We start from the raw sequence: 12,713 nt of genomic DNA on the forward strand, positions 1-12,713 counted from the left end.
GTTCTTTTAATAAGCTGTAGGCATAATATTGGATGAAATTATCTAAAAAAAGTTCGGTAGAAAAAGAAAAAGAGATTAAAACAGTTGTGTTGGAAGTGAAAATGGACTTTAATTATTAAGCAATTATGCTTATGTTATATCATTTCTACATATATAAATTTACATGTATTGTAATTGTATAAGTCGCAAAGATATTTCAAGAGTTCGTACTAGTTTTACCTAGCGTCACTGTAGGCACTCGTTTACAAGCAACCATTCCATTTCGCCGTCTACAAAATGTGACCGAGTTACAAATCGCCACTCCAAGCATTGCTAAAATTTAAGACGCCTCCCCGTCCAAGTTCTAACCCCTGTACCACCGTGCCCCTCGCCGCGATCTCCCGCCCGATCCGCATGGCTGGAATCAAGCTGACGCCCGACGAGCCTGAGCTGCCGCAGGGCACCCCGCCCCGCCCCCAGCTTCCGTTCCCCGTCGCTGGCTCCGGCGTCACAGCGGGTGGCGGCGGCAGCGGCAGCGGTGGCCTGGAGATGGCTTCGGACGACGAGCGGTCAGTGGCAGCGGACTCGTGGTCCGTGCGGAGCGAGTACGGGAGCACGCTCGATGACGACCAGCGCTACGCCGACGCTGCTGATGTGCTCGCCGCGGCTGCGGCCGCCGGGAACTTCCCCTCCGCTGCCTCTGATTACTGGTACTCCCCGCTCTTTCTCTATGCAAATTAGCTGAGTTTGAAACGTAGATCTACTGATTTGTGCAGGAAATAAAAATGTTCCACTAGCTTCAGTGTAGGGTGACTGTTACGAGTATGCGATGCATACTTAACATTCTGAAATATTTGTAAGCCCTCAAAAAAGATCAAGATGCCTCCATATGTGATATCAGATCAAAGCTCTAGAGAAATTTGAAGGGGTTTAGATATTTTTCATGAATGGTCTAGAATAAATCATTACCGTGATTCTTTGCAAATCGTGGAAAAATCTAGATGAAAGATATTTCTAGTTTTTTTAGAGTTTTGGTGCAGGGCTTGCCACATGGCTCAATCATATACTCCATCAGTTTACAAATACAAGATGCTTTGGATATTTCAATACGGACTACATAAGGGATGAAATGAGTGAACAAGCACACCAAAACGCGTCTATACATCCGATTCAGGAAAAAAGTTAGGACATCTTATATTTGTGAACGGAGGGAGTATTAAGTATAAATATAAGGGTGTCCTTACTTTTATGTAACAAACGTACAATAAACAAAATAGAAGCACGACTAAACATGAGTTTGCAATGGTTATGATAAGGCCATAGTAGATAGATAGCCACCAAGAAAAGTTTATATATTTTTTGAAGTTTCTACTATGAGCAATAAATATTAGAGCTATTACCTTATGTGAGGGTTTGGTTTTCTTGTGAGTGTGTACATCCTCATATAATGTGGAAGTAGAATTTGCGCGCAAAATTTTCTCATAGTTATAGTCTCCTATGGTTGTCATGCTTACTATTCTGGTGCACTTTCTAATTAAGTTCACCTATGAACAGAGGTGAGGAAGCCGTAAAATGTGTGCCACATTATCACTCCACCACTACCACGAGATTAGCATAAGCGTATTCAAACATAAAACATAACGATGTTCTCACGTTGTATTAAGGTGGATGAACATATTTTCCAAATAGTAGAACTGTGTGAGAACTTCAGATTAGTTTATTTGACAAGAAGAAAAAAACTCTATTCGCTAGCTGATTATTTGTATAATTTTCTCAATAATTCATACAAATGTTCTAAAATATCCTTGTGTCATGGCAGTTCTGATAAAGATGACCAAGACCCTAATGAGGAAGGCTCAATGTTGGGTTTACAAAGTTACTGGGATGCTTCTTATTCAGAAGATCTCACAAATTTTCAGGAACATGGGCATGCTGGAGAGATATGGTAATTAAATTCTAGGTTCCTTTATATTGATTGAAAGTTTATAATCTTGTATGGAAAATCACATGACGTCATATAGGTTACTACATTAAAACCCAAAAGTATTGTCATTAATAATAATTGATCTTACGATGTAACCGTTTTTTATTCCTTAGAATATTTTATAGTGCAAATTATAAAGAGTTAGCTTTATTTTTTTATTAAATACAAACTTTATTATTTTTTATTGTCAATTAATTTTTTGTGAAGCCCTTGTTCATTTATATTATAGACATAGTACATGCATTAGAAAAAATGTGAGTGAGGCATTGAGCATGCATACTCACCTTTTCATTTCTGGTTCCTCAAACTTAGAATTTGGAGTGCAAGCACACACTCACACCAAAACCGTACTCATTTACGTAAGTGACATAATACTCAAGATTTTCTAGAAAATATTGAACTCTTCATTGATACTTTAAGGTTCCCAATGCTATTTCGCATTGAATATTGAATGCTTGTGTTTATTCATTATTCGTCGCTACTGAGCACAACATTTCTCTTTTGGTAGGTTTGGTGCAGATGTAATGGATACTGTTGCCATTTGGACAAAAAAATTGTGTGTAAACTTTATCCAAGGTGGAATTTCAATGGCTAATGACAACATCAAATGTGAAGTTGATGATAAACACTTGATTGACTACCCTGTGCTCGATCTTGGAACTGGCAACGGCCTCCTTCTGCAAGCACTTGCCAAGCAGGGGTACAAATAATGAGTAATCTTAAATATGTTTTCATGTTTATACCATTACACATAATAAGGGTTTATTGAATTAATTATGCTAATTCAGTATGTTACTTAAGAAATAATGTCATTATGTTGCATAGTTTGTTAATACAATTTTTTAGCTTCAATTATGTGCGCAGAGCAATAGCATGTTTTTTAACGTATTCCCGACTTTCTAAGAACTGAATAGACTACTTCTGAAATATCCGTTCTCAGTTCTAGTTAAATATTTCCGTCTTTATTAAAGTGAGGCACTGTTTTTGAAAGCCACTAATGCCAAACTCGCCCTTATTATGATTTTGAAGATCATATGAAGAATGAATAGTTCCTTTTTCAGGTTTTCAGACTTAACAGGAACTGATTACAGTGAAGGAGCCATTGAACTTGCAAGAAACCTTGCTGCTCGTGATGGGTTCACTACTATAAGTTTCTTGGTTAGTATACTGTACTCAAATGGAAGTCCTCTGATATTTGTATGGTTCAAATATTGTTGAACTATATTTGTCTAGGAAGTCTACACTTTGTTATTATATTCTAAATTTATTAACTGTAGTTGACATATTCTACATATTCTGTAACCTCGAAAAAAAGAGCATATGACAACAATAGCTACTTTCACTAGCCTCGACAAGTCTTAGCTAAACGAGGAGCATCTTTGTATCTCGTAGAAAAGCACAGACACTTACTATGAACCTACATAGTTTGTTTATCCAAGTCGCCTCTTTTTTACTTATGTTTCTAACATTCCTGAAAGTAAAAGCATGAAAGACCATAAACGAGGGGAATGTATACTATTTTTCCGTCGTAGCAGATACAATATCCAGTTGGTGGCAGATAATGTCAACAAAAAGTGCAGTTTCCTCGGAAGAAAATGTATTCAGCCCCATAGGTACACCCACATAAAATAAAATCAATTGCCATGAATTCGGCAAACATACTGAAGAAATCAAATATCTAGTGGTAGTTTGCATGTATATTGAAAACCTCACTTTGTAAAGTGTAAATTTATTCAACTTTGTACTTGCCATGCATGCAAACTTTTTTCCTGAAATTGGTGAAACCTTTGTTAATCTTTTGTTTGCTGCTATTCCTCCATAACTGGGCTTGTTCTTGCACAGCCAATTGACATAGGACATAGAACAAGTTCATACAACATAGTTCAAAGACATAGAACATAGCCGTGAGACAACACATAGTCCGATGCCATAGGATATAACAGTAGGACAAGCAACACTTCACCGACGTTTTTTTAAGTGAAGTGAATGAAAGCGTCGTAGGGGTTACTGGAGTCCTCGTCTTCCTCCTCCTGCAATTTGGCGAGGGCTCTGGCGGCGCGGGCTTGGTCATTGTCTCGGTCGGCCTTTTTAGCTTTGCGTTGCGAAGCCTCGATCCCCTCCTGGAGCACCTTTGCGTTCTTCCGACAGCGGCAGGCGGCGGACTCCTTCATGGTCAAGGAGCGTCGAAGGATGTCGTGGACCACCTGCTCGTCCTCGGACGAGGATGGCATGGGTGCTGGAGCGGAGGAGAAGGACGCGTCGCGTGAGCTGGATCCGCCCAGCGGGAGGGCCACGACGCTTCGGGCTACCCGCACCGCTGCCTCGGGCAAGCTCGACCACCATTGCTCCACCCGTGTCGGGCAGCCAGGGATGGAGCTCGAACCGTACCGGGGTGGGGACGGTGGGTGGTGATGATGGCCCGCTGTCGCTTGACTGTGCTGGGGTGGCGGTGGTGACAGAGAGCCTCGTATCTCCACCCTTGACTGGCGGAAGGTGCAGTCCTTGTCATCCTCTGCCTCCAAGAGCTCCCAAAAGACGCCATCGTCCTCTGCTCGAGACATGGCGATGGTGGATTAGGGGTGGAGCGGAGAGCTGAGGGAAGTGAGCTAGATTTGGGGGTGGACATTTTTTTTGGGATGGGCCCGAGATTTGGGGCGTGTCGGAGAGCTGAGGAAAACGAACTAGATTGGGGGACGGACATTTTATTATTATTTTGGGATGGGCCCGGGGTTTGGGCTGACGTGGCGGACATGTCCGAACAGCCCAATATCCTCCCCACACGCGGGCTGGGTTTGGGGTGGTCTGGACAGTCCAGACAAATGGGGAGGTCCGGGGAGGCCTTTTTTTTCTGACTGTCCGGGCGGACGAATGGGGCAAGTTTGGGGAGGTTTCTAGGAGATGCCACTATTAAATGGTCATTAAGTATTTACATTTATGGTGTTTTGATGACTGTAGTAACTCATATTTCTGTCTCTACCAGGTCGATGATGTACTTCAGACAAAGTTAGACAGGAAATTCAAAATTATTACAGATAAAGGGACATTGGATGCCATTGGATTGCATCCAGATGGCCGTGCAAAAAGGTACAAGAACTACGACTAGGTCGTTCTTTGGTTAGCCACCCCTTTAAAATTTACTTTTCACCTTTTGTCCACTTCCATGATTATCCATAGCTGTGGAATTAAATATTGTTGATATGTTCTGTGAGATTTGATTATCTAACGAGAACCTTCAAATTTTGCATACTAAAGTTGGAATAGGTAGAAATCTGGAAGCATTATGTTTTCCTATCTTTGGTAGGTTTTATTTGTTGGCATTGTGTAATAGTGAATAGCATAGCTTTAACCTTTAGGGCTTTAGGCTGTATGAGCCTGACTTTCAATTTGGTTTACTTTCAGATCTGCATAGTGCAGTAGATAGCTGAGTTTCAATGCTTACCAGCACACCCTGTTGATCTTAACAACTCAACCAATGAGTTATATTTCATTGCAATGTGGTATATGCACATAGATGATAGGCTAATGTGGTATACGGTTCCAGTACACAAGAAGTCTATATTAAAGATATCATAAGTACGATTCAATAATCAGTACCATGTTGAGTTAACATTGTTCTCTCTCTTTTTTTTTTTACTTCAGAGTGATGTATTGGGAATCTGTATCAAACTTGGTTGAACCAGGTGGCCTTGTGGTCAGTACCTTCTCATGCAAACTCTATGAAACTCTTATCTTACACCAGTCCTGTAGAATTGAAACGTATGCTTGTGTCTTCAGGTCATAACATCATGTAATCACACAAAGGATGAACTTCTGCAAGAAGTAGAAGAGTTTGGTATGCAGAAATTTGGTAAGGAGGACGCGGAAAGAGGTGCAAGTGATTCGCACCAGATCTTCCGATACTTGGATCATGTTCAAACGTATCCTACCATCATGTTTGGCGGAATTGAGGGGTCTCAAGTGTGCACTGTGGCTTTCCAACGGGCGTGAAAGGCCAGCTTAAGAGTGTTTTTTATCCCTATGTTGTAGCTCAATTTTATCCTCAGGTTGTTGTTGTAGCCTACACTGGCAGTCCTTTCCAGTTTGCAAGGACAGAGAGTAAGAGAACTTTATGAAGCAATTTTTGGGTAGTGTAAACGAACAAGAGGGACGCAGATGTACCGTATTATTGATGTAACTGTGAACGTTTGCCCACTTTCATACAGAGTTTGCAGTTTCAGTTCCCTACTATTTCCAAAGAGAATGCAGGCGTTTTAGTGGCTGGTGTCTTCTGTAGTTGGGCACAAAATTTTCACTGCCATGAATGTTGGAAAGCCTGTACATTCACTCACACTTGCCTACGGTTTCTTAAATTTTATATACACATGCCCACTTCAACTTCACTTCTCATCTCCATAATTTGTGAAGTCAAGTGTGTTGTTCCTAGTATATGTTTGTGTACAAAGTTTCTACGGAACATCTTTACACTTGCAATGATTTTTCATCTTCTGTATCCTATGACAGTCAGCATTGACCTCGCTAACTTCATCCAATGAGACTAATATTTGACAGAACCTAACCACCATTCTCCTTGTGCAGCTTGCTACTGGATGCTGATGACATGCTGTTGAGGTGGTGCCGGCTGCAGGCTCTGTGAGTCTTCTGTTCCTACAGGTTCTGTAACTGGCGTCGCACCCTGCACATCCTGCATTACCATAAAAACCTTACATTCTGATTGAAACTTAGGTTTTATATGCATGACTGTACGTGGGTAAGACAGACCTGGTGTTGATTGTGCCGATGGAGCAATGTGACAATTGATAACAAGATTATGTAGATGGGTATGACAACCCCGGCTGTTCTGAACATCAGCAACTGTCCCACCAAACGTAATTGGTATCAGAATTGCCCATGAATCACATTCAGGGCAAGAAATTAGAAAGATCTAATAAGGTCATATGATTCAGCCTCTTACAGTGATCAGTGCCAATGAGTACACCTCGGGACCGCCGAGGACAAGCGAGATCGTGTCACGGAGCACTAGCAGAGCCATCAACTGAAGGTGCAATACATATGGCATTAGTTGGATGCAGCATGAGTACTCGTGCCCAGATGGAAGGTTTACAATCTGTAGCACTTACGGCGATGGCAATCACACGGCAGTAGGTGACACCTTTTGGATTGCAGAATTGAGAGTCAAAGCTTGATGTGCCAGCACCATGATCAGCGGTTTGGGAAACGTTTTCTCCAGCGTTGAGATTCTCCGGTGTTTCTCCAACTCTCCTGCAGTGAGAAGAGGGCTCAGGATGTTACATAGCCCCTTCGCAGACCAAAATATTACCAAGGATCTTAAGCACCAAGTGACACCTGAAGATAATTTGGTTTCTTCTGATCCGAAACAACTTCAAAGGGGCACTGTAGTTTGGTGTAAATTGCTGTGCCATAGGTAGCAGAGACAACAAATTAGTCAACAACCTATCTTTTGTCACTGAGGACTGATGATGGTTTACCATGAAGTAAAGGGCAAACTGAATTCAGCTGCTTCTTTCTGGTATCCGTTGAGAATCACTCACTTGTAAGCATATCTCGCATATGGTGTCTCCCTTCTCGTTACACCACTTCTGGATGCATATGTGGTGAGCGTACTGCAGGCAGCAACAAACTAGTTCAAGTAAAACCTCCATTGGCAGGATTAAATGGGCATCAGCTCGGAAAAATAAAAGGGTAATCGAATCTTCATGAAAAAAATCATGATTCTACCGTTACAAGGATAACACCTCAAAAAAGTCCAATTCGGTTACGATAACAAAAAAAGAAGAAAGAATTCACTGATAGTGATATGGAAAATAGAAAGTTTGTCCCGGTGGAATTTGAATATGGAAGTATCTAATATGAAAGCAAGCTCTGTACCATTGATTGAAGATGCGGTGATGAATAATAAGCGGGTTCTCTACTTGAGGTTATTTCTGGTGTTCAGATTTTGAACAATGAAGCAAAATTTCATAGCATATGGAATCATCAAGCTGGGAGAGGAGCAGAAACCCTTGCCTTGAGGCTACCCTTGCAGGAGCAAGGGGTTTCCATGTAGGCTTGATCACCTTCTTCTTGGCAGATTCTGCATTCCACCACGACTCCGCTCTTGGTCCTCCCGTCTTCAAAAACAGAAGGATCATGATGATCACACACATCCTTTGCGGAAGGGGCGTCGAAGATGGCACCCTGAAGCGTCGCCTCGGTGATCATCCGCCCCGTCATGAGCGTGAAGTGGTCCGCCATCCTCGAACCGATGGCCTTGCAGATTGAAACACGGCTGCGGACAAGACAGGCATCCACCCATGATTCTCAGGGACACTATATCAAAAAGGTTGCCCGGAACAAAGACTACGCAATCCATGCCAATCCGCACCACATGACAAGAATCAGACCACGAACATCACACGAGACGGCAGGAAAGCGGCTCTTTTTCAAGCATCTTCCCACCAAACATCCCCTTTGCTTACAGAAAGGGAGCTAATGGAAGAGCCATGCGCCCATGCACGGAGGCAGGCACGGAGGCATACGGAAAAGGGCCATGAACTGCACGTTACCTGGGGGCAAATGGGACGAAGCCCGCGCCAAGCAAGCCGGTGGAGCTGGAAAAAGGCAGAGGGGCTTTTCTCACGCCGTGAGAATGAGATTATGAGACATAGCAACGCATCACACGTTGGTCGCCCTAAATGAAAAGAGTAAAGAGCTCGGCTTGGATGAAGAAAGGAAGGAGGGAAGGGATGATATGATATGCAAGCCACCAGGAGAGTAGGAGAGGCAGGCCAACAACGGCAAGAAGGCCTTGGGACGCTTGCAGGGCGGGACTTGGAGATCCCAAACATCCAGTAGAGAAGCAAGAGATCGATGGGTTAGGTGGCCCGCTGCTACTGGCCTCCGTCGCGTTTATCTGGCCGTGGGGATCACCTGGTTGCCGCCTCGCGATTCGCGCCGCGGATCTTCACAGGGCGTCCCGTGCCGCCGGTAACTGACTACTGTTGGGCAGTCCTACAAGACAGGGGTGGTTGTCTGCTCCCTTGGGTCCGGGATAGATATGCCTTATCTGTGAAATGAAAGGTTCCTTTTTACCTTGTCCGCCGCTGTGTATATGGTGGCCTGTTGATTAGTTTCCTCATTATAGTACTATAGGATAAACGGATTGGAACCGAATTTGTTTCCATAAATGGAGAAGGAAGGTAGCTAACCCGACCCAACCCAGAGATGCTCTGAAAAGGTACCTGGGAGTTGGCATGATTGTTGGGAAACCGATCCTGCCTTTGCTGCCAACGCCACCAAATTTCATGGGGGGTGCAAACTCGATCCCGTTCATGGTTCATCCATTGGCGAGCATGTTTGCAAGATTCACGGCCCTCCCTGGTAACTGTGCACTTACCCGCCCTGCTGCGGTGCAATCATTCAGGGAACCAACGGCCGGGAGCCGCTGTGAAACGTTCCCCCCTCCCCCTTTTTTTGAGGATTACTCCCTTGCGCTGCCATCCCGCCACGGCAACGAGTGATTACTTGGTTGATTAGAGCGGAGAAGAGCTGACAACTGGAAGTGATTACTTGATTTGGACCCGTTTCTGTCTCTGTGCTCATCAAACGCCTATCTGGTTCCTGCCTGAATCGTGATCCGTCTCCGAATGTCTTGGCACATCGACGTGGACAGCGCAGAGCACAAGGCCGGTTACTTCGATTCGATTCATGGGGCTCTTTCTTCGGAAAGACGGATCCTTTTTCCACGCTGCCTTTTCCGAGTCGCAGGATTGCAAAAACAACGGGGGATGTCCGATTGGACTCGACATGATTTTCTCTGCACCATAGAAAACCAAGGAGGCCGCTTTTTTTGTGTGCCATTTTTATATTACATGGCAATTTTCGCTGCAGATCCTAACAAATCCCTTACAACAGCATGCCAATTTTATCTGTTTTTGCATGGCAATTCTAGGCGTTCGCTGAGAATCCAACGTCATTTAAGAAAAAACAAATGATTTTTTAAAGATGCTTAAGTGAATTAACCTATGTATTGTAGTGCAATGAATCCCTTAAAAAAATTTGGTATATTATTATTCAATTGTACGAATCAAATAACAAACATAGTAAAACTCCTTAAGGATTCTAATTCTTCAAAATTTATATGAAAATCCTTCTAATAAAAAATGCTCTTAGTCGATAGGAGTAGCTGCAAATACAAATACGTCATGACATGATCCTTTTCTTGAATCATCTTATGCTCGAATTTTCTTGTGGTGGTCACCTAAATGTTTCACACAAGCAAAAGTATACAAGCAAAGCATTTTCCTGCCCTAGGCAGAGGACCAAAGCATTTCTTGCATTTTTCCCTCAGCAGCGATGATTAGGCCCATGGGGCAGAAAAGAGAGAGGAGGATGGTAAGCTATAGGCCCATGCGCAAGTGGATCCGCAGCAGCATTTGTAATGGGCCTGTTGTGTTTCAGCCCATAGACGCTTTCGTCGTCATCGGACGGCCACGATTTCTGCTGAACTGAGCAGAGAGTGCTAGCAATGCACGAAAACCCTAGCGTCTCACGCCCGCCCCCACTATAAAGTCTTCCTCCTCCCTCTCCGCCCGCTTTCCTTCTCATCTCTAGCCTGCGCCGCCGCCTCCACCGCACCCCCCGAAAACCCTAGCGCTCGCTTCGCCACACCACCATGGCCGGCGCGCAGGAGTCCCTCGTGTACGCCGGTGTGATGCGTGGCCACAACGACGTGGTCACGGCCATCGCGACACCCATCGACAACTCGCCCTTCATCGTCTCCTCTTCCCGCGACAAGTCGCTGCTCGTCTGGGACCTCACCAACCCCATCCAGGCCACCCAGGACACCAGCTCCGAGTACGGCGTCCCCTTCCGCCGCCTCACAGGCCACGGCCACTTTGTCCAGGACGTCGTCCTCAGCTCCGACGGCCAGTTCGCGCTCTCCGGATCCTGGGACGGCGAGCTCCGCCTCTGGGACCTCTCCACCGGGGTCACCACCCGCCGCTTCGTCGGCCACGAGAAGGACGTCCTCTCCGTCGCCTTCTCTATTGACAACCGACAGATCGTCTCCGCGTCCCGCGACCGCACCATCAAGCTGTGGAACACCCTCGGTGAGTGCAAGTACACCATCGGCGGTGACCTTGGAGGCGGCGAGGGCCACACCGGCTGGGTGTCCTGCGTCCGTTTCTCCCCCAACAACTTCGCCCCGACCATCGTCTCGGGCTCATGGGACCGCTCCGTCAAGGTCTGGAACCTCACCAACTGCAAGCTCCGCTGCACTCTTGATGGCCATGGTGGGTATGTTAGTGCCGTTGCGGTCAGCCCAGACGGTTCACTCTGCGCCTCTGGTGGCAAGGATGGCGTCACTTTGCTGTGGGATTTGACCGAGGGCAAGAGACTCTACTCGCTGGATGCGGGATCCATTATCAACTCACTTTGTTTCTCGCCGAACCGCTACTGGCTCTGCGCGGCGACACAGGATTCCATCAAGATCTGGGATCTTGAGTCAAAGCACATCGTGCAGGACCTTAGGCCCGAGGTCCCAGTCTCCAGCAAACAGGTTTATTTCCAATTCCCACTACCAGTCCGTTGTTTCATATTTCTCTGATTGTTTACTATTGTTTAGTTCCTTGTGGCTACGTAGATCTGTTGCATTTTGTGTTCTGTATGTATTGTGGTAATCAAATTGATGATTTACAATGTGCTAGCTTCATGTTGGAATTATATTTTAGCATAGGTTCTGAACATTACCAGTGATGTTTTTAGTTCATCACATTATGTAATGTAGCTGAAATCTTGCAAAGTTGTGCTATTGTGCACTGTAATTTAGAACTAGTTGATTTAAGTTGGCAATGATAAAGACTTATTGCGAGCATGTAATTAGATAGCAATCTATCTGTTATATCCAGTTATATTATCAGCACATGTTTACCAGTACCATTTTTGTGTGTTCAGTAGATTGTACTATTAACATATATTGCAGTACTTGTTCATGGAATGTGTAGAGATCTACTCGTTCTGTATATTATTTGTTATATCTTTGTATGAAATATATTTTTGTTCATCTTCCATGGAGCCTCCTAGCCCTAGTATCAAGTGAGAATATATAGGAAGCACCAGCATTTGCTGTGCAGTTGCTCTAATGCATAGCTAAATCTATTGTGCGCTGAGTGGTTTCTTACCATGGTCCATATTGTTTGCACAGATGCTCTACTGCACTTGCTTGAGCTGGAGCGCGGATGGCAGCACTCTCTATGCTGGTTACACTGATGGAACCATTCGCATCTACAAGATCTCTGGGTTCAGCTACTCTAGCTAGATTATGTATCTTGTTTTAGTGGCCTCTGTTCCGGTAAAACGGCTGTGGTATCTTCTTTTTTTTGACTGTCTTGAGGCGTAATATCTGCCTTGGTACTTATGCTTAATTTACTATCTGTGTCTTAGCCGCAGTCATGATCTCATGGATAATGCATCGTTTGTTGGTTTTGGCTGTTCAATATATTATCTCGTGAATCATGGAACCAGTGTTTCTGCTTGATATATTGAAGGATTTTCTAAGAATGCTGTCGAATAGCTTAAAGTTCATCTAATCAGCAAGAGTCGCTGATGCTGTATGAATTCGGAATTGCCGCCTGGTCGTTATTATACTTCCGCTTCCCGGTCCTTCTTACTCCATGAACACCGCGTAGTTCAATGTGAAGGCATCTCCAACAGCGCGACCCAAAAGGACGGCCTGGCTCAAGCATGTGTTTTA

General features: G+C 44.5%; 3 protein-coding genes and 1 long non-coding RNA gene across 4 annotated transcripts; 3 read left to right on the top strand and 1 right to left on the bottom strand.

Moving 5' to 3' along the window:
• Positions 1-276: 276 nt before the first annotated feature.
• LOC123444137 (EEF1A lysine methyltransferase 2) lies at positions 277-6,183 on the top strand. Its single transcript, XM_045120758.1, has 7 exons — positions 277-689; positions 1,799-1,924; positions 2,472-2,663; positions 3,025-3,121; positions 4,944-5,047; positions 5,603-5,654; positions 5,738-6,183. Exons 1-7 carry the CDS (start codon positions 394-396, stop codon positions 5,948-5,950), a joined length of 1,080 nt encoding a protein of 359 aa, XP_044976693.1. The 5' UTR covers positions 277-393; the 3' UTR covers positions 5,951-6,183.
• Positions 6,184-6,420: 237 nt separating this feature from the next.
• On the bottom strand, positions 6,421-9,844 carry LOC123444138. The gene is made up of 8 exons (XM_045120759.1): positions 8,527-9,844; positions 7,988-8,249; positions 7,513-7,584; positions 7,307-7,374; positions 7,081-7,222; positions 6,915-6,995; positions 6,722-6,814; positions 6,421-6,644 (listed from the first exon to the last, which is right to left on the bottom strand). Exons 2-8 carry the CDS (start codon positions 8,213-8,215, stop codon positions 6,543-6,545), a joined length of 786 nt encoding a protein of 261 aa, XP_044976694.1. The 5' UTR covers positions 8,216-8,249; positions 8,527-9,844; the 3' UTR covers positions 6,421-6,542.
• LOC123444139 lies at positions 6,527-7,552 on the top strand. Its single transcript, XR_006630949.1, has 2 exons — positions 6,527-6,613; positions 6,686-7,552. It is a non-coding gene; the product is annotated as an uncharacterized LOC123444139 (long non-coding RNA).
• Positions 9,845-10,554: 710 nt separating the features above from the next.
• Positions 10,555-12,475, top strand: LOC123444140 (guanine nucleotide-binding protein subunit beta-like protein A). The gene is made up of 2 exons (XM_045120760.1): positions 10,555-11,519; positions 12,165-12,475. Exons 1-2 carry the CDS (start codon positions 10,635-10,637, stop codon positions 12,276-12,278), a joined length of 999 nt encoding a protein of 332 aa, XP_044976695.1. The 5' UTR covers positions 10,555-10,634; the 3' UTR covers positions 12,279-12,475.
• Positions 12,476-12,713: the final 238 nt, after the last annotated feature.

This window comes from Hordeum vulgare, chromosome 3H (assembly GCF_904849725.1).
Source record: "Hordeum vulgare subsp. vulgare chromosome 3H, MorexV3_pseudomolecules_assembly, whole genome shotgun sequence".
In the NCBI taxonomy this organism is placed as follows: domain Eukaryota; kingdom Viridiplantae; phylum Streptophyta; class Magnoliopsida; order Poales; family Poaceae; genus Hordeum; species Hordeum vulgare.